Source organism: Pezoporus flaviventris, unplaced genomic scaffold (genome assembly GCF_033815535.1).
Source record: "Pezoporus flaviventris isolate CSIRO_AGI_PZ_B2104156 unplaced genomic scaffold, CSIRO_AGI_Pfla_v1 ptg000020l, whole genome shotgun sequence".
Lineage (NCBI taxonomy): Eukaryota > Metazoa > Chordata > Aves > Psittaciformes > Psittacidae > Pezoporus > Pezoporus flaviventris.
Genome location: NW_026892568.1, coordinates 3,558,279 through 3,582,277, shown reverse-complemented (window position 1 = coordinate 3,582,277; position 23,999 = coordinate 3,558,279). Strand labels below are relative to the sequence as shown.

The following is a 23,999-nucleotide window of genomic DNA, read 5'->3' as shown; positions in this document are numbered from 1 at the left end:
AGTCCCCTGAAGGGCAACTATCACTCCTTGGCTCTCCAGTCTACGGATCAGCTTATGGTTGGCACTCAGGGAGTCTTGGTTGGTGCGCCATTGCCCCCGGTGCACTGTTCTGGTCATGATTGGCACTTGCTGTTCTTTGACCTTCAGCAACCCCACAGCAGAAGGATCCTCTGAGACCAGGCAAGGTGGACAGCTGCGTAATTTCCTCTGTCTTCAAAGCGGCAATACCGAAACCCCATTGGTATCCTTTTGGGTCTTTGAAGTACCCTCTCCTGAGGTAGTCTATGACAAGGATGCATGGAGCCTCTGGACCAGTCACAATGGGGTGCTTTTGCCACTTCCTCCAAGTCAGGCTGATTTCAGCCTCCAGTACAGTCAACTCTTGGGATCCTCCTGTCATTCCATGTAGCATCGGTTGTGTGATGTGTAGAGGAGACCCTGCCTTTGAACATCCAGCCCAGCATGGGCAACCAGGGTATCAAAGTTTTTCTGAAAGTGTAGTTCTTGAAATGCATTACTTTAATCACTGTAAATTATTTGTTAAAAGGAAATCATTGCCTTTAAATTTCTGCTTTGATGAGGCAAACGAGCTGCTCTTTGAGGAATATGTGTTTAGTGAAGTAAACACTGCTTGGGGCTCACAGAATAGGAGGAAGTTTTTCCTCTGTTACCAAAGCTGTTTCTTTACTCAGTAGGAAAAATATGACTCGTTTAGTGCTTTGCAATAGATATTCTTACATATCAAGTTGTGAAAAAAAAAAAGAGTCACCATCAGAAATAGGTCTTATGTTAGTAAGTGCACTGCTAGTCACTGTAATCGTGCAAAAGCTGCAATGACCCATACCTAATTTGCAAGTTCCTTTTGGTCTTTCTAATGGCCATGTCACAACCCCAAAAGTTGTTCTGGTCTTTTAAGACAGCATCAATTCATAGCTATAGCTTAAAAAAAAAAAAAGAAAGGGTGCTTCCCTGGAGTCGTGTGTATCTGCCTCTGCTCAGCTTTGTTCCATGCTTAATTTTGGTAAATCCTGTTTTTTCTGTATTCTCTCCTAATCTAGAAATTGCCAGCTATGAAAAACTGTTAATTTCTGTTTGTAAAATGTTCTGCTGCAGCTTGGATTAAGTGCAGTGCAGCTGGGAGTAGTCACGGCCAAACAATACGTGGCATAAATTAACTGTGTATGAAGTGTCTGACTAGATAGCATAATCAACACAAGACTGACAAAAAACAACACATTGAGCTGTTCTTGCTGACAACTTCATTATTCCTATGATGTTCAGCTGGGTAATTTGCTTCTGGAGAACAGCAATATCTTCAGATACGTGTGATGGTCTGTATGTTCTTTTATACCCTTTCTGAAGATGTATTTGCACAGGTTTAGGTTTTCTCCTAATATGGAGAATGACTGCAGGACCTGTTAGCAAAGAGTGTCCTGCTCTACCTTGGTTTTGCAATAGGGCAGCATTTCCATCAAGCCATGTCCGTGAGCATCTTGTGGTATGCATGTGGATCACTTAGGATCCACATGCTGCTCTTTGATCCCTTGTTTCAAACAGTAATGGCTTGAAGGACCTGACAAACTTTTTAGGTTAAGGGATTTCTGTTTAACTTACACCCCAAATGATCCCAAATAACTAAGTACTGGTTTGTGCCTCAAATGCTTCAGGCCTGATTCTATTCCACTGCAGCCAGGGATCGTTTTTCTCTGGAATCTTCCAATTAAAAAGACTGGGGGGGAAGCCACTTTGTTGAAAGCAAACTGTACAAAACTCATGCCATCTTTGAAGAATTCCAGCCAAACAGTTCTACAGTCCTACTAGTTCACTTAAACCCATACTGTGAAATACAAGCGACCAGGGCTTGCAGCTCCAAGGCACTGCTGCCATCCAAGCTGCCACAAAGCTGGAGATCTCCTGGCCTCCATGTCCCTTCCTGTGGAAGTGGGAGTGTGCAAGTCCCAGGCACTGACATATCTGCCAGCTTCAGGCCTGCAGCAGAGCGTGTTGAAATCCAGGTTGTGCTGAGATTAGGAACCACAGCAAAGGCAGGAAGCCTGGAGGAGCTGGGGCTGCCAAGCTCGATTTCTTTTAGCCACTTACATCATGGGTGTCTCAAATATTTCAAAACACTTGGTGGAATTATTTCATTGGGAAATTTTCTAAACTTAATCCAAAGACAATTATTTTTTCTTCACTCACAATTTCAGAATTTCTTGAGTTTGATCACGTCTATGACTGATGAACTGGGAAATATTTGTCTTTTTTTATGAACATACTGAATACTTCTGTGTCTCTGTGGATAATAGGTTATTTGCTATGGATCTGGATCAAGAACACCGGCGAAAGAAACTAGTGAAACAGTAAGACTCAGATCAATGTCCTTGAGGAAATACAAGAGACCAGGGAATAGGACAGGGAATGAACAGATTGGCAAAAGGATACGTGTGAAAGATGATAGGTAAACAGGGAGCCAGAGAGGCAGAAATTGCCAAAACCAGAGTTGGAATTCACTACAGTAGCTTATATGTATAAAAATCTGCAGCAAAGAGTAAGTGTGGAGACGAAGATACACTTCTATAGGCTTGTTTGGGATTTGGGGGGGGTTGGATTTTTTTTTTTTTGTCTTAACCTTTCCCATTGTATATTTTTGGCTGCATGAGAAAAACCCCTCAATGTCTGAGCAGAGTCATTTTAACACCTTTCTAGTCATGGATTTCCAAAAAGAGAGCATACAGAAGTCAGAGTTGGACTGACCATGTGACTTTGGGAGAGGCTGGACATCCCATCCCCAGTTATCTGATCTGCCTGGCTCTATTGCTTGATCCCAGCCATGACAGGGTAGAGGACGTCACATCTGATGTTTGAGCAGCATTTGTTCTTTTAGGGGGATCATGAAAAGTCTAAGATACAGCTTTGTCTCTAATGATGATGACAGCTTTTCCATTGACTGATTAGGAAGTAAGGTCAGGCTCCACATGAAGTTTTCAAGTTCCGCATGTCTGAGTTTCTTTGCTCCAGACTTCCCACCCAGTTTCCAGACTATTGGTCTATCAAGTGTTCTTCACAAGCTGAGTGTGTGCATACCGTCAGAACACAAGGTGATATAAACTCGAGGAGCGTTGGATTCTATACGTGGAGGACGTGCTTGCTACTGAGCTGCCATCTGCAATTACCCTTTGGACATTGTGTACTTTGGGACAATGTGATACCTGTGTGAGGCTGCTGCTCCATGGACCACATGAGGGGTTTGAAGACCTGGGTGGATACTGCCACCTATTGATTGCCGACGTGAAAATGAGTGTCTCCAGCTACCCTGAGACTTCACACAGAGCAGCTGTGAGCTTCCCAACCTCTTTGTGAGAGCAGCCTCCCTCATGCCAGAACTGTGCCCGGTGTCCAGAAGAAACAAACAGGACTTGCTTCATGGAGTTAATGGCCAACACAATGTGATGCTTGGCTCCTAAAAATATCTGTGGTGTATAAAGCTGAGAACAATACAGGATAAACATTTTCACAGTTAATCAGCCAACTTGGGTGGCCTCTCTAAACGAAGTGTACTGCTTACTGTACATCTTCAGGATATCTTCACTTTAGCAGTAGTAATAATAATGATAGCAGCTTGTGGAGCCAGCTCATGATGTGTACTGCATGTAGATAAACTTCAGAGGGATGAAACATGGAATGAAAGCCTGTCGCAGCAGGTTAAGTAGTATAAGTACAGCAAGCAAAATAATCTGTTCAATTAGTATGAAATATAGGCAAGGGAAATAATAAATGGCCGAAATCTTTGAGCCATCTAATGGAATCATCAAAAGCTAAGAACAGTCAGCTTTCTGTACAAGATCAGGCTAACAGCTTACATGTGTTTTATCATAAAACCAGGATTTTGGTTTCTGTAGATGTTTAAGTCTACTTCACCTCCAGATGTAGGTGTCTCTCACACTTGCACACATTCATTCAGCATTTTTAGTAATTAATTTCATGGTTTTGTTGTTCAGTAAATTCATAATTCTTTTACTTTCTGAGCGTTGCTTTATGTCTTCTGGCTTTTGAGCAGCTTAATGATGAATTTAAGTTCATATGACAAAAAGGTTAGAAATCTGTTTGCTTAATATAAACAAACTAATTGTCTTTCATAGAACTAACTTGGGCAAGAAAATGTCTTTTAATGCTCTTAATAATGTCTGAGTTGATGTATTAAGCATTATAAATATTGAAATGGCAATAGCAAAAGTTCTACTTTCCACCAAGCTGAAGGGAGAAAGCAAAGGAGAGAGGGGGGAGTATTGCCCCACAATGAGCAATTGCTATATAGCCTGGTTTCAGTAAACACACTTCAGGTTTTTGCCCTGAAAATAGTTGAGAATTCCCTCACAAGTGAGTTCCATAGATGGGCTCTATAGAGACCAAAAAAAACTTAATCAGGGATTTTGACTCAGAAGAATCATCCCTATTCAGCACAGCACTGAAAATGGGATCTTTCTGCTTACATTTAATTTTAACTAATTTAGGCATCTCAGATTTGCAGCATGTTTCTTTCCCAGATAGTATCCCAGTGTTAGAGAGGTATTCAGTGGTTTTCGGAAGAGTTCCTTGGCAGGGAGCAGTAACCTCAGTCAGCTGTCCTGCAGTCTTCTCGCTACTGGTCCTTGGAGCAGCAGAACAAAAGAGGGAATCCCGTACACGATTAGCTTGTGATGTTCATGGTGTAGGAGAAGGAATGTTGTGCATAGCTCATTGTCATCACACTTGTAGTTCTCTGCTGCAGCAAAATATGCAGGGAATATGCAATATAATAATATATATGCCATTTGGGAGAGACTTTTTAGCAAGGTCCTTTGTGACAGGAGAAAGGGTGATGGTTTTAAACTAAAAGAGGGGAAATCCAGGCTGGATGGGAGGAAATGCAAATGTGCATACAGAAAAATCATTTTTTGGTTAGGTTCATATCCAGATTAGTTCGAAAAGTATATAGTAAGTCCTATGAGATATAACTGTCAGGCCCAAGATTTTAGCTTCTTTGGCAAAAAGGTGCTATTTGGTATGAGGTACAGTACCCCTAACCTGGTTTTGAAGGGTGGGAGAATCAGACTGGTCACTGGCTTTTGGGAGGTTTCAAACTTCAAACACCATGTCTGAATAAAGCAAGTCAAATTTTCCCAGCAGATTGCCACAGTAGCCCCATTATCCCTTTAACAGCAATAAACCCCACCTTTTCTGTAGCTATTAATGATCATTGGCTATGGCAGACACAGGAATCTGTTTTGAGTTTTGTCTATTGCCAGGTGTTCCTCAGGAGTGTTTCGGTTACATGAATTTAACCCACTGGACTCTCCAGAAAGGATAACTATTTGCTAGGCTGTTGTCTTTGCTTATCATCTACACTAGGTTTAGAGGTCTAAGGCTGGGTATGGTTATTCCATATTCTGATTTTGGAACATCTTTGTGGGGTGCTGTGGGATTCAGCATTTGCATTTTTTTTTTTCCTATGGTAGAAAAAAAAAAAGTATTTTGAAATGTCCCCATTCTACAATTTTTGGAAGCTCTTAATGCAGCCATTACAGGATCTGGTTTACCTGAAACAGAGGCATCAATAAAATATGTTTTTCTCATTTATTTAATAATCTTAATTTAAGCATAACCTGTTCAGGCTGGGAGCTTCCAAATGGTCTCACAGATGTCCCATAGCTATGGATGCGGTTGCTGCTTTTGTTTCTATGATTGCAGACAGCTGTAGTGATAGCTTGAAGAAAGAAGAAACAATACATCACATGCAACATGCATTAAAGGACTGAGTGTAGGACTGTGATTCTTCCCTCTTCCCCCCCCCTTCCCCCCACTTTTATTGATTTAACATAAAACTAACTGCTTTAAGATGGCTGCATTAGCGTCTTTTTGCTACTACTTCATGGCAAATTAATTACAATCACAGTTCTGTTTACTCTGGCAGTAATTATTTTTCCTACTCGTACTCTGTGCTGCTGATCAATTTTAAGGGATGCACCAAGCTGAAAGCACACAGAACTCGAATCATCTTTGACTATGGAGGCAAGAGCTTTATGTATCAGTCATTCCTATAGCTGCACAGGTAGCTAGGACAGAGTTAAGGTACCAAACATTTTACTTGTGATACAGCACTATTTGCTTTTAAATGCTGGTTTGCTCAGATCTTATCAATGAGCTTGGACTTCAGTAATTGCTGGTAATAAGCTTTTTCATATCTGATCATTCATGCAGTGTAAGGAAGAGGTTTTCTCATTTTGCCCAGAGGCTGAAGCAGCAGAGAAAGCAAAACCAATGTGAATCATCAGTGACAGTGGACAATTACCAGCAACTTGTTCACGCTTTGCCTGGAATAGCCTAAGCTGGTAAGTCACATTTAACTCTTTAATGCATTGATACCTAATTATTAGTTTCAAGTGTAAAATTGTCTCATAAATTTATGTTTCTTAACATATTTATTATTTGTTTCTTGGCTGTTGTATTTTCCTAAAGCTAATGCTTTTCCAGCTAGGCTGTGTCCTGCTAGTGCACCTGTCTGTACAGTTCAGCACATATGTGCCACATACCACAGACAGTGATCTAGAATTTAGGTATTTAATTTTTTATTTTTCTCTCTGCAATATGCTTTTAAAAGGGCGGTAATACTGGGTCAGTATCTGCCAATCAAAAAAGTAAAGCTTTCATAATGGTAACAAATGTATATTCATTTGTATTTGAATTTGGCTTTTAAAGCACCCTGTTGCTGGCCAATAAAGCAGTTTTTATGCTGAGTTACCTCTGAATTAAGTATTGCACAGCTCTGCTCTTCTTTTTTTATCCTTGTCTTGATGATGTTTAGGTTTGTGTGGTAAATGCAAATTGTTCTCTCTGTCATGAGTTTATTACTAACTGCATGGTATTTGGACTTCAATGACTGTACTCTTGGAATTAAATGATTTTAAGAAATTGAAACTTCCTTTAAGAGCATTCCTATGACATTTATTGGTGTGTTTTTATCTGTAATTTGAGGCTGATTCTTGACCCATACTTTATAGGTGAAAGGAAGAAGCTCTTGCAAGCAAAGGCAAGAGGAGAAATTTGTATGGGATGATCTGTAGCTCCATATACTAATAAAAACTATGGAAGTGTTACTCTAGCTGAGAATGAAATTATTATTGTTGCTAATTATTATTATCATTGGGTAAATTACTGAATTCCTTTAAAATTCCAATAAGATGGGCCAGTGGAAGATGAGTATTCAGCTTTGGGGGTAATTGGCTATTTCTTAAGCTTATTTGTAATAAATACTGAAAACAAACAGAAGTGTTGAAGCTCTGCTAAACAGAGACAGATGTGAATGAAATCTTTTCACCATCCTAAAAAAGAATTTTATTTCATGTTTATCCTCCCAAACGGTTCCACAGATGCATCTGTAAAACAAAAGGCTGTCTTCTTCTAAGTTTGCCCAGTATTAAGACTCAACACTTACCAGCAACTTCCGTACAGTTCTAGCTGTTCTAACTTCCTAACCCACACTTATTCCAGCACATGGCTCCAGAACACTCTGGCATGTCTGGAACATTTGTGAGTTGGCATTGGTGATCATAATTTTAGTGTTTTGCTCTAGTCTGATGTTGACAAGCAGCTTCTCACGACAATGACTTTGATTTGCTCTGTTTCTTGGTTTCTACTAAGCCTTTCTATCTAGTCTGTTTTGCAGGGCGGAGAATAAACCACTTCCTTTGAAGAGACAGTGATTTCTGTTAGTCCTTGTAGGCGCTGCTGAAATGCATGTAATAATTAAAAGGCAGAAATAATTGCTTGTGTGTGCCTCACATTACCTTTATTCCATAAGCTCAGAGAGAAGCAGCCCAAAATCATTGTAGTATTGTCATTCCTTGAGTCCCAGAAAGCTCATTTCTTATCACATCCCCACTTGCATATTAGTTTCAAGGATGCAACTCACGTAATTCCCTTCTGATTGCACACACTGTTGTTCTAATTTATCAAAGTCTTCTCATCACACATGTCAATTATGTTGACTCAATCTCTCTTCATTCAGAGGTTTGGTCTCCAATACCTCATGAGCTTGGAGAATATGTGAGACTATTTGTAATCAAATACTTTTGCGCTCAGGACCACAAGATACAAATGAGAAAAGAAGGTGTAGGAAGCTTATGAGACCTGGGTGGTGTCTTTAATCTTAGGGGACAATTCATGTCACCAAGCAGCCTCAACAGCAGGGAGAGTGTTTAGTAAAGAAAGTTTTTATGATTATAGTTATTAGAGTCTGGTCTTGCAGTCTGATCTACTTAGGCACAGGCTGAGACCGTAAGAACAGAAAGTTACAGGATCTGTAGCACAGTACATAGTACAAAGAATCTAAAGATTATTTCCAGGAAAAGACAGTCTGAAAGGGTAGACAGGTCTACTGTCACATCTGTGAGGTCTTCCAGAGAGATGTTCTGTCTTACAAATGTGTACACACTCTTATCAGGGGAAAAAGGAAATGTGAAGAAATTTGTCACCCTTTCACAGACATCCCTGGGGATATTTTCCTGTGCTTGCAGTTGGGTCAAATCTGATTCTTTGTTTTCCTTCAGAAAGGCAAAACTATTCCCAGAGAGTTAAGTACTAATTCAGTTTTTCCTAATAGGGAAAAATGGCTGTAATCGTAGAGCATAGAAAGTGTTGTTTAATTATGGGATAATACGGAAATCCTATTAGGCTAGTCAGTCTTGGAGAGAGGAGGCAGTCCCTCTTGGAAGAGTTTGTAGTCTAAATGGGCAGGGCAAACAGAGAGCAGGATATAGTTACACAATACATAGACGATGTCAATGCCTGCTCATTAAATGAGGGAAGAAACTACTCAGTATGAGACTGTAACCAGCATATATTAGATTCACAGATTATTTTACCTGTAAAACAATGTAAGGGTTGGGTTGTTTTTTTTTTTTTGCAATAACCTGAACACTAGTTGGCCACAGGTGGTTTAAACTAAAAATGCACATATGCCTCATTATGCCTACAGCAGAGCCCAAGTAGGTTTTCTGTGTTTCAGCTGTTATTTGCTCCAGCTTAATACCTTTGGAGTCTCAGTTACAGAGCAGGTTCCCTCCCTGCCAAACGCTCCTCAAAACTAACAAAAACATTCTCTGTAGCAATGGACTTTCATATGGATGATAACATGTCAGCATGTGATGCAGATTAAATGTATGTTCATGCATTATTTCTGTAGTAGCTTGTGATGGGTTCAGAGATGAACAAGTATTTTGAATTCAGCCATTCTTTCTGAGTGAGAAATACCGCTTGAGTCTCTGGAGAAGGAGAATCCACCCACCCAACTGAAAAGACCACATGCTTTCAGAGCACAGTTTTCTAGCAGGTAGTAATGCTGGAAATAAAGCACATCTTGCCACAGTTGTCTGTGTCAAATATAAGTCACTTGACCAGTTATAAAATTCAGTCCTGCATTGTGTTCCATAATCAGTTAGATTTTTTTTTCCTCTCAATTGATTCAGTTTTAAGAAACCATCATACTGACAAAGTGCAGGTTATGTGCATGTTACCCAAACTGTATTGTAACATTTACATTTGGGTGTAATTTTTTCTGACTCCTGCATGACCAGAACTCACACCATCAAAAGGCTGCTTCCTCAACTAAATGAAACCCCTTCTCCTTATACAAATTAGCAAACAGTTCTGGTGTGGTTTATTTTTCCATCCTTAATTCTCCCTAGCCATAGATATCCTGGCACTAAATAAAGAGCAATTTGCCCCTGAACAAGCTCAAAACCATGCTTCTGAGTGTTCGTGTGTATGAAAAGTATGAAAGTGATTTTTGTCACAGAAGTCTTACAATGTGCGTTTCAATGATACAGCTCTGATCAATGATGTTAGTGCAGTAAAACCTTGCTAAACAGCTGTTGCTTTTCTTCTAGAAACCACTAGCTGAAAATGACACAGCAAATGCATAACTTAAGTCTCCTCCAGACTAAAAAGAACAGCATGCCTTCCTCCCCAAATGCTGCCAAGCGGCTATATCGGAACCTGTCAGAGAAGCTCAAGGGGAGTCATACATCCTTTGACGAAGCGTATTTCAGAGCTCGATCTGACCGGCTCAGCCTCCGTAAGACCTCAATGGTAATTACTTGATATTTATCAAATTGGCATTTTACTGTCCTATTCATCTCCTTACTCAGTTTGCTTTTAATCTGTGCAATTTTCATCATCTTACTTTGTTCCCTGACCAGAGCTGTATGCTCTTCATAGAATTACCATTTATGATCCTGCGTTAAAGTCTGACCTTCATGAAGGCCAAAGACAAGCTATGTAAGTGATAATGCTTTATTTTAGGACTAAGGTCTTGGCATTAATTTAACGAAATATGAATTAAATATATATATATATATACACAAGTGATTCAAGAAAGGAAGAAAAAGTACTTTGTGAGAACTTAAGATGTCATAGGTACCTCCAGGTATTACCAGCCTGGGGCCTCAGCTGATGTCCACAAGCCAGTGAATAGTCTCCAACTGAACTTAAAAGTCTTTGGATCCCATTCTATCCATTTTGCCTGTTGTTTTCACAGTTTTCCCTAGAAATAAATAGCAAGGAATCCATCAGAGAAGGGGTGGAAACATTCCAGGTCAAGTTGCTAGCTGATGTATTTTCTAATCATTGGGTTTCTGTGCTACAAAGCAAAGCCAATGACTAAAATCATGTTTCCAGACAAGTGAACAACAGTTGTTCGGGTTTGTTTTCTTTCAGCTTTGGCCAGTGAAGAGTTTTCTTTCCATTCTCTCTTGCTGTGCAACACTTTCCATTCAGTAAATTGTTGTCTTGCTGCAGACATAGCAATGTCCCAAAATAGCTTTATTCTTGAACTCATGTTTATCAAAACAAGTCTTTGCAGAAACTACTTTAATGTTTTTTCCGACTCCAGTAGCACATAGTGGACTTTTTCAGTCAAACCTAGAGCAAATATCTTGAAAGGGGCACTTCATTTTAATTAAGCTACATAAGATCGCATTTCTAAACACTCCAGCACTGAATCACTTACTGGAACATGGTTATTACTTACTGCAAAGCAATACTGTAGTCCTTTTCAGTATACACATTTGTGCATCAGAGTAACACCTAAATAAATTAATCACATAGCACAGCTGTCTACCTAATGATTAGAGGTTGTAGAACTGAGTCAAGGGAAAAGCAATGTAAAAAATGCCCCTAAGCTTTAGCCGATCACTTGTAAATGGGATTCAATTTGTTTGAATTCAGTGGTTTTGTCCCTTCAAAGCAAAAGTTATCCAGTAAATGTAAATGAAGGCAAAAATCAGAAAGCTCTTGTTAACATTTGTGATAATACCAGTGGGGCTAAAATTGCGCACATGGGTCTAAAGAAACTATCTTAACACTCTTTGAGTTTCTTACTCCTTGGCTGCAATTCTAGAGAGTGCTTTACACTCAATATGATCAGCTTTTGGCAGAAAACTATATAATCTTCAAATACATTTCTGTTTTCTCTGTGAAAGCAAATAGCTGGGGAAAAGTTGGTCAGGTGTGTCAAGTGTTTTTGTAGACTTGGAGAGCTGGGCTCGATGCAGACATCCAAACAGGGCAGTCTACTGGCATGGCTGAAAATGTGGTAGATATTTTGCTGTCTGGCAAGGATGTTTCTGACCGAAATAGCAATAGTGTGGTTAGATGAGCACTGCTATGTGGATGAGGGGATGCATACATGCCCAGTTAGAAAGGCCATATCACAGCTCCCATGTTTTTACGCTCTTTGAAGTGATGAGACGTGCCAGCATATTTCAGCCTATTGCTGAAGCCTATTGCTTGTGTCTGAATTGTTCATTTGGAAAACCTGATATTTGCAATTTGGTCTCATAATTGCTTGGATTGGATGAAGTAGCTTATAAAATTCATGCTCTGTTTCTTGTTTAAATCAGTGCAGCTTTTTCAATTAGTTTTCTAATGAAATGAAGAAATAGAAATTTGCTCTTATTTTTCCCCTTTTGGTGAAACGTCCTTGCCAACAGATTAGCTGGCAAGAGCATTTATGGGGAATTAACTTAAGCGTGTGCTTAGATTCTGTTCAGCAACTTAAGGCTAAAATTTCACATATACCTCAGGTATTTCATTTGGCAAGCAAAAAAAAATATAAAGATGCATTTTGAAAGGCATCGAGGCAGGTCTGAATTTTGACAACTGAATCCAAATCAAACGTTTAACAGTAACTCTACAGTAATCATTCAGGTAGGTAAAATGTGTGTACATATGTGTGAAAATGGCCAGATGATTTTGTCAGCTGTATCATTAGGTTAATTTCAGCTGTGATACTGAACCTCGCCATCATTTGTTTTATTATGTAACAGAGATGTTTTGTTTTCATATAGCGCAAGGAACTCCTGAAATGTAATATAGGATTTAATGAGTTTCACCCAAAATTGGAATTAAAGCCAAGTAATGGTATTGAGTGCCTAGGGTAGCACACTACAAATGCCAATTCATTTAACTTTTATGCTCAAATACCAAGTAAATTAAAAGAGAATGGCCATTCTGATCTCAGAAAAGGCAAAAACCCTGTATGTACCCAGTGCCACAGCACTGGAAATGTGAACCAAGGAATAGGTAATTTTCTGCCCTAAGTGAGGACCACAAGCCTGTTATTAAGCAGTATCATCAGTAGGACCTTTTTGTTCTGTTCTCAGACCATTAGCCCATGTTTCCTAAGATAAACTTCACTAAAAGAAAGGAAAACTAATGTAGTCATTCAGTTTACTTCAACCAGTTCCCTTTGTAGTAAGCCCCTTCTGAATGTACTGTTAAATAAGTAGATTTTCCTAGCTGTGATCAGTTACAAGAGTAATACAATTTTGCTTGTTTCCTGATTGCATCAAAATGCAGATGCTTCTGAAGCTTAACTACCCTTTTTTTCCATAAACAACAGTATAGAAGAAGTTCCAAAATCAGTAGAAAATTAATTTCAAATGGGTGTAAACTGTGAGGAAATTAATGTTTCTTACAGTGTTAACGTATATTTTTGGAGAATTGGTGAATACATTTTGCATTTCTAATAATTTATATGAAAACTCAGTCTATGAGTTTAGTTCTGCATTCATAATAATGAAGTTTCAAAGAGCAAAGGAGCACAGCTGCTATTTTTTCCAGCTCTTTAGGTGGAACATCAGTGATCTATTTAAGTTAATTTTGAGTACAGCTGTTCAATGCATAGCATTGATTTGAGTGGCAGTTGATGATATTAATTAAAATATTTTGACATTTGAATTAAATTAATTAAAATTATTTAATTTCTAGCCAGAGCACTTCAAGAGTAGGGTTAAAACACGAGAATAAGAGCATGATCTCTGATCTCGGGATGATAAGGTGCTGTATAAACAAGGCAGCAGATGTGTGGAGCTACTGGAATGAAAAGAACTGCTGCATTGCAGTAAAAATATGTCTTTAAGTTTTACCTTATAATAAGAGAAATATGCGCTGGCCTCTATTCTAAGATTTTCTGGAGCTGTGCCCCCTTTAATGACAGTATATGTCCTTAAAGACATTCTTTTGCTTTGACAGGGGGGTGGATAAAGAAAGATAAATCTGGCTGCTTACCATTTAACTGTTCCTTTTTTCTGAGCCTTTTCTCTTACACCTAACACTGCAGTATGAGATAAGCATTTGAGAATGGAATTAACTCTGAATCTTACAGTCTAGAGAAGAATCTCTAGACTGTAAGCAAGAATTTGACAGAGACCCATTTTGATGAAGCACTTGTTTAAGTAGTATCTTTTATTCTGTATGGAAAACTACAGCATAAATATTTCTCCAGCATGAGCTATCTTTTGTACTTAAATGCCTAAAAGGTACATTCTCAAGTCAGCACTACTCTCCTAGATTTGCTTTATTGCTTTGTGATTCATCTCATCCTTACATAGTCATCTAACATATGTATTTTGTAGCGTGGTACCAATACTTTGTATGCAAAACAGTAGAGCAGAAGAATTTTGTCAGGCCCAAGAACTTCTGAAGCACAACTGAAACAAACCCTCTAGAACTGATCAAATTCCAAAGGGTAGCTGTGGACCCTAGCTTTCTGAACTGCTAGCAAACTATTAGTCTATGCTTTTTAGGAGGAGACAAAAGATCTTCCATCAGATCAGTGCTCTTCCAGAAAGTGCTGTTTCCCTGAGAGCAAAACTTGGACAGGGATATGCCAAATAAAACTACATCAATTTAAAAAAGAAAATGAAGCCTTGCTGTGGCTGAAATCCTTATTTCTAATCACAGCAGAAGGCTGTTTCAATTCTATATTTTCTGTTTCATCCATGTGGGTTTCAGGGCACAGGAATCCAGTTCACATCATGTATCTGGATCACTTCCTCTCTATGTATGTATTTCTCCAGTATGCCCACTGGCACAATATATCCACACAGATCTCTGTCCCTTTATGTGACCACATGCTGAGCCCTCTTTGCTTAGCTGAGCCTCTTGCTTCTACTGATTCATTCTTAAGAGGAGAAAAATCGACTGGGTAATTATGGCAATGGGACAGTGGGAGAGAATGTAAAGAATCTTGGCACATAGCATGTCATTACTGTAGGCTCCAGAAGGATGTTCTCGGAACAGAAACCTGCAGGCCATGCTACTCTCCTGCACCTTCTTCTCCCCCGCTCATTTAAGTGAGAGGTTTCTTGGTATTCTAGCATTGTTTTACCTCCTTGACATTGGTAAGGAAAAGTTTCAGTGGTTCTCCCTGCTTGAGAGTTGGTGCCACGTATGTTCAGGGGTTTGGCTCCTGTGTTCTCTGCTGTTCAGACACATCACTTTCTGGGCATGCCAATTTTTTCAGTTTCACTTCTTTAATGACTACATTTCAAAGCTGCTTCTACTTCCAACTAAATGCAGAACTGCAAGCACCTAGAAATGACTGAAGTGTTTGAATGAAGAGTACCTGTTACTGCTCACACTGGAGCTGTGAAGGGTTTTCTCCAGAACAGCTTGTTTGATCACCTGAGTTTGAAAACTCAGTAGTCCAAAACTCTGCAAAAATCAGTGTTTCATCCAGTTTCACACTGAAAACATAAAATACTCCTCATAGAGTTCAATTATAGGACAGATGTCCAAATAAATATGGGTTTGTTTTGTGTAGGCTTGAATCTCATTTGAATATTTCCAGGGACATGCAGCAAGTTCAAGCACACAAGGTCCAGAAGCAGACAGAGCACAGTTTTGCTGCAAACCTTTTCCACATTTCCAGCTGAACCTAAGCTGTGGCCAGAGGATTGGTATTTTACAGCAATCTCAAAAAGTACAAACTTTCTCATTTTATTTTTAAAACACTGACATTTGAAAAGTTTTATTGACTTTCTCATTTTATTTATACACAGAATTTCCAGTGCAATGAAGCTATGTTTGAGGCTGTAGAACAGCAAGATCTGGATGCTGTTCAAATTCTTCTTTATCAATACACACTGGAAGAACTGGACCTGAACACACCAAACAGTGAGGGACTAACTCCTTTGGACATTGCCATTTTGACAAACAACGTCCCTATTGCTAGGACCCTTCTACACGTTGGGGCAAAGGAAAGCCCACACTGTAAGTAAAGACACAAATTTAATTGATTTACATAATTGCCTGTAGATTAGATTTGCTGCTCTTTTGGCAAATTAATTACTTCACACACAAAAATTGCCTGGTTTTTATCCTAAGGATTATTTTACCAGCAGTAGTGCCACAGTGCTGGAGGGCATCTGCAGCAATGTCTGCTTCTTGAATGCATGCTCAGTAGATGTTTTTTGTTCTCTATGTCAAATACACCAAGTGATGAATCAGGCTGAGCTTCTAATGTGATTAACAGTGGGACAGGAGAGTCAGTGTCAATGCTGAGGAAAAGATCTTTAAAAATATGGATGCAAGAACTGAGTGATTCAAATGCCATGGTCTGAAATACAGAGTTTGTCATCAAAATGAAAGGGTGATGGGTTGTCTAGACTTTGGTTTATTTTGATTATCCTTTTGATTTTAGCTCTGCTGCCTTCAGGTGACAGGTTGTGTTGAAATCCATCACTTCCATTACGCACAGACTCCTCAATCCTACTCTTCAAATGGCCTAAAATCTCACTTCAACGAGAATTTCAAAGATCTACAGAACCAGTGAAAATCCAAATACAAAACAGACCTTCTCACTTTACCAGAATACCAATATCGCTTATAACTACATATTGTAATTCTAAAACTCCTTTGTATTCCTTCATGGGCATTTTAATGCCCAGTTTGTGGGCTGGAGGGTGACTTACCAACTCAATTAATCAACCCTATACCATGACACAAACTCTGACGCCTTACTTGTGTCTAAAAATACACCAATGTATGCGAATTTGTTTTAAACTGTCAATGCCTATATTTAGGACATTCCCAGCAAGGCTATAATGAGACTGTGTTTGAGGGGTTCGGCCACTGCAGACTCTGCCATTAATTTGAAGTTAGTTAAATTAACAACATTTAGTGCTGGCTTGTCAATCTCAGTGCTCCAGGAAATTGCACCTTGAGGCTACTAACATTGCCAGTTTTTTCACTGGAGAGTGTGTGTGCGTGTGCGTGTTGAGCTTTTTTGCCAGACCCTCAGTGTTGGTACACCTTTATTGCTTTTCTATGTCCACAGCACTTATATTATCATTTATTCTGGCCTCCTTTAACCTTCCCTGGAGATTTTTGCATAGTGTAGCTGCTCAGTGAAAAGAGTTTTTTAGTTTTATATTTATTTGTTTATTTTTCTGTCATGGTTCATGACTGAGGCTTTAAAAAAAAGTGTGACAGCATTTAGAGTACATGATTGACTGCTGAAGCAACATTCATTAACCATGACAAATCTAGAGGAAAACACAGTCTTGAGTGTTCTAAACAGCAGTAAAAAAGACTAAACTAATTTTTCATTGACCTCATCTGTAAATAAATGCAGTCTGATGGCGAGCAGGGGCAATCATAAATTAGTATTCATTTCCTGTAATTAATGCAAACATGCCTATGAACACAGAGAATATGAATATATAACCACCTCATTTCCATTTCAAAATATACCCACCAAATTTCCACTTATCTTGATTTTTAGTTTTTTCTGATTGAAATAATGGATGAAGCATTCTCACTGAAAAGCAACGATTGTTGGCTTTGTTGGCTTTCTGTTTGGCTTCAGGGTTTGCAGTTGTGCTACTTGAGAGCAAAATGCAAAAAGTTATTTTCAGCACTCAAGAAGTTCACAGCACCTTTGTATGTGGCTTCATTCTCGTGGACCTGAGAGCACTCACTTTCTATTTGTCTTTCTGCTTTGCTTTCTGCACTTCAGGAACCCTGTTAGGATGAAATCCATTCTGTTTGTATGATCTCAAGGCAGCACCCAGCAGGAGAGTTTTCCTCTCTCCATGGTGGGCATTTGAGCAAGGCTTCTGCATGCTGAGTGGAATTTCAAAGTAAAATTCCGACTCATGCCAATTTTGGGACAGGACACAAGCATCTCTTAAATCTCATTGGAAGCTTATAGGACAGACGCACAGATCTGGGAGACTGCGAGGCAGGAGAATTCTCCATTCCAAGTGCACACAAAGCTTTCTATAGAGAAAAGTCTTGCTCTTCCACTGCGTTAGCTGTAGTGACCCAGGTGAAATCTCATTATGGCCCCTAATCTATCACTGTAGAAAAGAGGATCTGGAGGACAGATAACTTCCATCTGCATCGCCTGGACTTCTGCCTGGAACAGGAACAACAGCAGAGAAAGCAATAGAAAGTAAAACTATGGTCTTAATTTCCACATGGAGCTCAGACTGTGTAAATCTGAACAGGAACCCAACATCTCTTAAACACAAAGTAAGATCAGACAGTGCAGCATTTAAAATATTAATTTCCTTAGGGAGGAGGCAAAGTCCACTGTGTTACCTTTTCAGTTCCTCTTATTCATCATACTCGTTGTTTGGCTTGGTTTGCTCATGTGAACCCAAATGAAAATAAGATTAAAATTTCCAGTGGCTGATCAGACGCATTTCCAAGACCTGACAATTGTGGATCAGAATCTTGATTAAACAGATAGAGCCAGGTCCTTAGTGAGAACTTGAATTGATGCCAGTTCTCAATTACCTGAAGTTCTGGCACATAAAATCTCCTTCTTCAGCCCTGTTGTGCTATCGGATATGTTGCATGCTTATCGTAGGCTTAGATCCAGGAAACCATATCACCTTTGGCCTCCCAGTAAATAGGCAGTTCTGAGGATACCAGAACATTCCAGTAAGCTGGGCCATATGTCTCTGATGTCCATATGAAGAATGATCAAACTTCAAGGATGGCTTCCAGCCAGCTTCTGAAAGCAAAGTCTTGGAGACAAACATTCTTCAAAAACAACCTTTTGGATGTCAGAAGTGTTGAGTAATTTGCTCTCCTCCTGTGGCTTTAACGATCCCATGGCACTTTTCCTATCAGTATGTGGGGTTATTCTTGGACTCTGCTGAACTTCAATTGTGATACTGTTATGAGAGACAGAGGGCAAATAAAATGAGAGGTTTAGACTGGATAAAAGATGTGCCTTTTCACCTTAAGGACAGTAAAGAAGTGGACTAGGTTGCCTAGAGTCTGTAAAGCTTCAATCCTGGGAAGTTCTCAAGACCAGACAGGTATTGGCTTCAGTAACTTGGTCAGACCTCACAGCTGACTTCGTTTGGAACATGGAGGTTGGACTAAAGAATGTCCTTTCCAATCTCCTCTGTCCCATAATCCTTATGATTCTGGTTTAGGAATGACACGTGCATATGCACAAACATCTTTGCTCCTGTGGTGTTTTGATGTCAAAAACCTTTCAGAGTCTTGGTCCTACGTATGGTACAGTTTTCAGAAATTGCTACTGCTCATGCAAGTGAGTGACCAGTGCATCCTTTGCAAGACTTATGCTGTCCTCTAAAATCCTTAGGGAAAAATAGAGCCTGGCTGTCCCAGGAGAGCAACTCCCCGTCATTGCTAAGAGCAGCTTGTGCTGTTTAGCTTTTGCTAGGACAGTGCTTTCAGTAAATAGGGGCCTTTTAAATGAAGACTCTCTAAGAGCTCTTCTGCAAAAATACCAGACACCAGAGAAAAAAAATAGCAGAAAAAAGTAATTTTCTGTGATTTCAGAATTACATCTCTTGTACACTATTTCCTTCTTACTGCACATCAGATCAGTGGCTGCATTTATTTTCAGGTAAATACCCTTACAAGCCCTATTTTCTAAACTGCAAATAATTTGAACAATTTCAGGCCAAGAACATTGCTGAGAAGAGGGCTTGATTCATCACTTTTCATGTATAACAAGGGGCTGGTTTAGGGCAGTCTTGTGGACTTGGGCTGTTTTAGTTTGTAACTTACGTGATCTTCCTTTTCCCCTTTGCGTTGCACAGAGTAGTTCAGACAGACAATCTGAACTGCTAAATGTCAAATTAAAATTATTCTGAGCACTGGAGCAAAACAAAATCTCTGTGTCAAGCTGCTCACTATCTGTCCAGCCTGTCAGAGGACTCATTAGGCATTACACAGGCAAAATTGTGGCACAATGAAAACCTGGAAAAAGATCCATTCTATACCAGCCACAGCTCTTACACACAGAACTCTCATTCTTAATTTTGCCAATGAGATCTCTCTTTGCTTTATTGTATGTGTTTATAATCAGTAAAAACCTTTTTTCTACGAAAGCTTATGGTATTATGGTGAAATGTGAATTGGATAGAAACCAAATGTTTTATTATTTCAGTTTGGTTTTTAATATTCCACCAGTTTAAAACATATATATACTCTTGATGACAAGATAATGACTAGAAAGCAAAGTGTTCAAGTATTTAACCTTGTATGTGTTATACCAGAATGCATAAAGCCAGAATTTTGTCACATAAGTCCACCAAGCAATTACTTTTCCCTTCTCTTGGTAGTTGTTAACATGGAAAGCAGGTCAGTGCATCTGAGTACATTGGTCCAGGAAGCACAGCAGCGAATTACTGAATTGTCTGCACAAGTGGTGAATGAAGACCTTGGTACAGACAACACAGAGAAAGAGAAGCAACTAAAAGCATGGGAATGGAGATACAGGCTATACAAGCGCATGAAAGCAGGCTACGAGCATGCTAGTAAGTAGAAGACATCAGCTGCAAAATCTGAGATGAACTGTGCAACTGGGAACCCTTTGCCTTTGTTGAGCAAACATGCTCTCATCAAGTGATCCTCAGCACTGATGTGAAGCAGGCTAATGTTAGGGTGAAAGAAATGAGGCATATGGCTAAACGGCCTTCCCACAAATGAGGGATATCAGAACAATAGAGGGCCACATATCTGAGAGCGACAAACTCGTAACTCTTAGGAGTGGGCTGCATAAAATTGGTAAGATGAGTTCAGGATCTAATGATTTGGTCTTGCTCATTTTTCTTCACATTTACTCCTCTATCTCATTTAGTGTGCTCAAAGTTTAAAACAGGATGATGAGAAAAAGATACGTGAATAGGGAGGAAGAGGGGGACATTGGCCTTTGTTCTGTTGTGACTATTTTTTTTTAACTTATTCTGATTCAGAATGATCAAACAATGGAATTTCATTTTCCTTACAAAAATTCATTTTAACTTTGGCCTCCACATCTAACATTTTATCAGCATAGTCACAGATCAGGCCACTTTAAACAGTTGTACAAGTGACCCTGTACCCAAAGTAAATGTGAATTTGGGGCCATAGGAAGGAATAAACAGGCTTTAATTGTTTCACGTGTAGATCTTTTAGCTGTATCCTATTTGATGAAATACAATCATTGCCATTACCATTTTTACAACCCTTATAGACGCACTTAGAAATTATTTTCTCCAATTCATTGCATTTTAAGATTACTTCTTCAAGACAGATGTAGTGCTCCTTACGTTAGATACATTACTGCTGTATTTCCTGCTTCAACTAATATAATGATTTTTTTAAAACAATTCCAGCAGTTACTCATGACATGTTTTGCCTGATTTCTGAATTGAGTCTGATTGATATTCTGTGAATTGAGCCTTTAAAAAATAAAAGTAAAATTAGGCCTCAACTGACAACTGTATTTTGGAACTTTTACACTGACACATATGTGGAATTTGCAATTTCTGCATCATAATAATGTAAAAATGCGTTCTGTGATTTGATAATTTGAGCTTGTGAGTGAAACCATAAAGGTTTAATTAGCTCTTTGTGGTTTTGTCCTTTCTCTCTCCTCCTCCCCACCCCAAGAGATTTATAGGGGCTTTTCATTGACATAATTAGCATGAATCTGTTTTATTGGGTTACATATATGCAGGAAGATATTTTTAACTGAAAGGAGCCAAAAACCATGATAGAAACAAATGGTGTCTGCAGGATATTGTTAGCAGGGGCACTAATTAAAATGCTCAAAAGGCAGAGAACACAAACACCTACAACGCAAAGCTCACAATTGCAGGGTGATTTTCAGTGGGTTCTTTGAAGACTCAGAAACATTGTTTGAATAGGATTTGTTGTGTTGAAGAGCTGATGTTTTCTCTTCTCTCCCAGGAGCCCCTGAGGCGCCAACCAATGTCTGTCTCATGGTAACAAGCAGTACATCACTCACTGTCACCTTCCAAGAACCTCTGAGTGTCAACTCAGCTGTGGTGACCAAGTATAAAGGTACTGATTTAGACATCTTTCATTTATGTTATCAATGTACAAAACTTCAAGGGCTAAATGCAATGGTATTTATCTGCAAGAGATTTATTACAATGCCAATAACGTTTGAATTATTTTCTCAGTTAATAGCCATAGAAGTGGAATTTTCTTGAAAGATTCCCCAAAGACAAAGTCTTTATTAAAAAAAGAAAAATAAATTGACCAAAAGATTTCTCCATGAGTGCTTTGAAGAAGTTTGCTTGACTCACTGTGGTTAGGACATCAGCTCAATGACTGGGTTGAGATGAGCAGTTATAAAACACAAACTAACTTTTGGTGCCTGTGGGCTCCTAAAACCATGTGTATCCTTGTAAATGCCAAACCCACACCACCATTCCTTAAAGGAATGCCTCTGGAAGCTGAAACTTTTGGCAGAGGCATCATACAGCCCAACTAATTAGCTATTCCAGGGCTGCCACATCATTCTTGGAAGAGCAATACATTTGGGGTGGCACCAGTTAGTTGCAAAGTGGAATGAATAGGAAAATGCTTCCATCTGAATAGCACTGTTGAATAGAAATGGTTTTAAAACAGAATTTCTGTTCCACAGGAAATTCCAACATTAAAATAACAAAAAATGTTTTATTGAAGATTAGAACAAAACCAAGAAATTTTAAAATTTCCTGCTTAAAGGAACTCCTAGGTTTTCTAACATGTTTGGAACAATAAGTTCTTCAGTGTTAAGTGCAGCAATGTGCGGCAGCCTCCATGTTCCAGTGGGAGCCTGAGTCTTCCCACAGGTCAAGGGCCGGAAAGCTCTGTCCTGAAGCTCTGAGGCCTTCTTTGCCCAGCCCAGAGGGGTCAAGGAATGAGGAGCCTGGAAGTCCTTTTAGTTATTTCCCACTGTGTCTCTCAATGTTTACTGCTGTGTTTGTTTCTTTGTATTAATAATTAAAAACTCCTATGAGAGAAATTTGAACCTTGGCTTTCCACACACATGGCAAGAACCATAATGGCTGTGTTGTGGGGCAGTTTATTTCATGTTTCCATGTGTGGGTGTCACAGGAGGGATTCAGAAAGCCCCAGCCCACAGAGGGTCCAGTAGCTCAGGGAACAGTTCTGAAGGTGGGACATGCCAGTGCATAGGCTCCACTGGCATCAAGCATAAGCACCCAAAGGATTGCATGAGTTTATTTTGGAAAAGGCAGATTCTCTCTTTCTTTCCTCCTCCTGTGTCTGGTCACAGATTCCCATCACTACTGGCTATGGCCAGTAAATAATTTTTTTACAGTGTAAGGAAAAAACCCAACAACCTCTCAGACTTCACTAAAGCCATCAAAGTGATTCCATTCTGATAGCCTCAGTGGAGGGGTAAATTACTGTATTACACCTAGTCAGCTGTGCAGTGCTGCAGGAAGCGTGATTTTCAAAAACATCAAAGCCCTTTAGAAGCCTAAATCTAATTTTCAGCAATGGTTTGGGTTGCCAGGAGACTAAATTTCATTTAAGGGCTTCCTACTGCCTGATTTACTTGTGAAAATGATACTTGGGCTCCTAAAACATTGAAGTTCCCTTCAAAATATCAGCCTGTTCTTTGTAACACGTGTATTAAAGAACATTGAAATGTTGCCCACACTTAAATTATAATGGCTATTGATGTTTGCACAGTAAAGCAAATTCCCAAATAGAAATGATTCTTCATAAAACATTTTCTAAAGCTTGTAGTGCATTTCTTCTATGTATTCACTTGGCTTGAGACTGTTTTGCCCCGTGTCAGTTCTGTCGTCTTTTTGGTAAGCACAACATTCAGAGAAATTTAATCCGACCCAACCTAACGTTCTAATCAGACTAGGTAGCATTGCCGCTGTAGTTCGAGTTACCCCCACTGGTGATCATTTTATGCTTTATCAAGTTGACAGTTAGTTTTGCCAGAATGTTCTTTTAAAATCCTTTATCCCAGGAGACTTGTATATTTATGGTTAGATAAAAAGAAAGATCATTAATAGCTCCTTTTGGTGACTTTCGGGAATTAATTAAGCACTGCTTGTAGAATTGTTTATTACATTATGGAGTGAGATTCTTTGTGCTACTTTGAGGGGTCATAAAATGAACCTTTCAAATGATCACTTGCAAGAATGATTAGAACCAGCTAGCAATTACTAGCCCTGAAAGGAGAGTTTGATAACATTGTGAGAGGATCTTTTTAGTCAGATATATATAAACTTTCTCCCAGAAAACTATCTAAGCACTTTACTAATTCAGGGAAGCGAATAAGCTGTTAGTTTTTTTCCCCTCAATACTTTACCATTTCTTTTTCTAAGCAAATTAAAATTCAGGAGCATTTGCAGCAGTGTTTAGGG

The 23,999-nt window shown here is 39.2% G+C and overlaps 1 protein-coding gene across 11 annotated transcripts in view; it reads left to right on the top strand.

The window, feature by feature from the left end:
- The window catches only part of ANKFN1 (ankyrin repeat and fibronectin type III domain containing 1), a 127,185-nt gene that overhangs the window by 52,216 nt on the left and 50,970 nt on the right, over positions 1–23,999 (top strand). For 10 of the 11 annotated variants that reach the window (XR_009743733.1, XR_009743737.1, XR_009743738.1 and 7 more), the window contains 5 exons: positions 6,238–6,368; positions 9,924–10,125; positions 15,381–15,591; positions 19,935–20,129; positions 21,547–21,660. Coding sequence is in view for 4 of the 11 variants with exons in the window: in XM_061455385.1 (XP_061311369.1) it covers positions 9,940–10,125; positions 15,381–15,591; positions 19,935–20,129; positions 21,547–21,660 (706 nt within the window). In the remaining 7 variants the exon portion in view is untranslated. Of the gene's footprint in view, positions 1–6,237; positions 6,369–9,923; positions 10,126–15,380; positions 15,592–19,934; positions 20,130–21,546; positions 21,661–23,999 lie in introns of those variants that run through there. The other variant, XR_009743739.1, reaches the window with a different exon arrangement.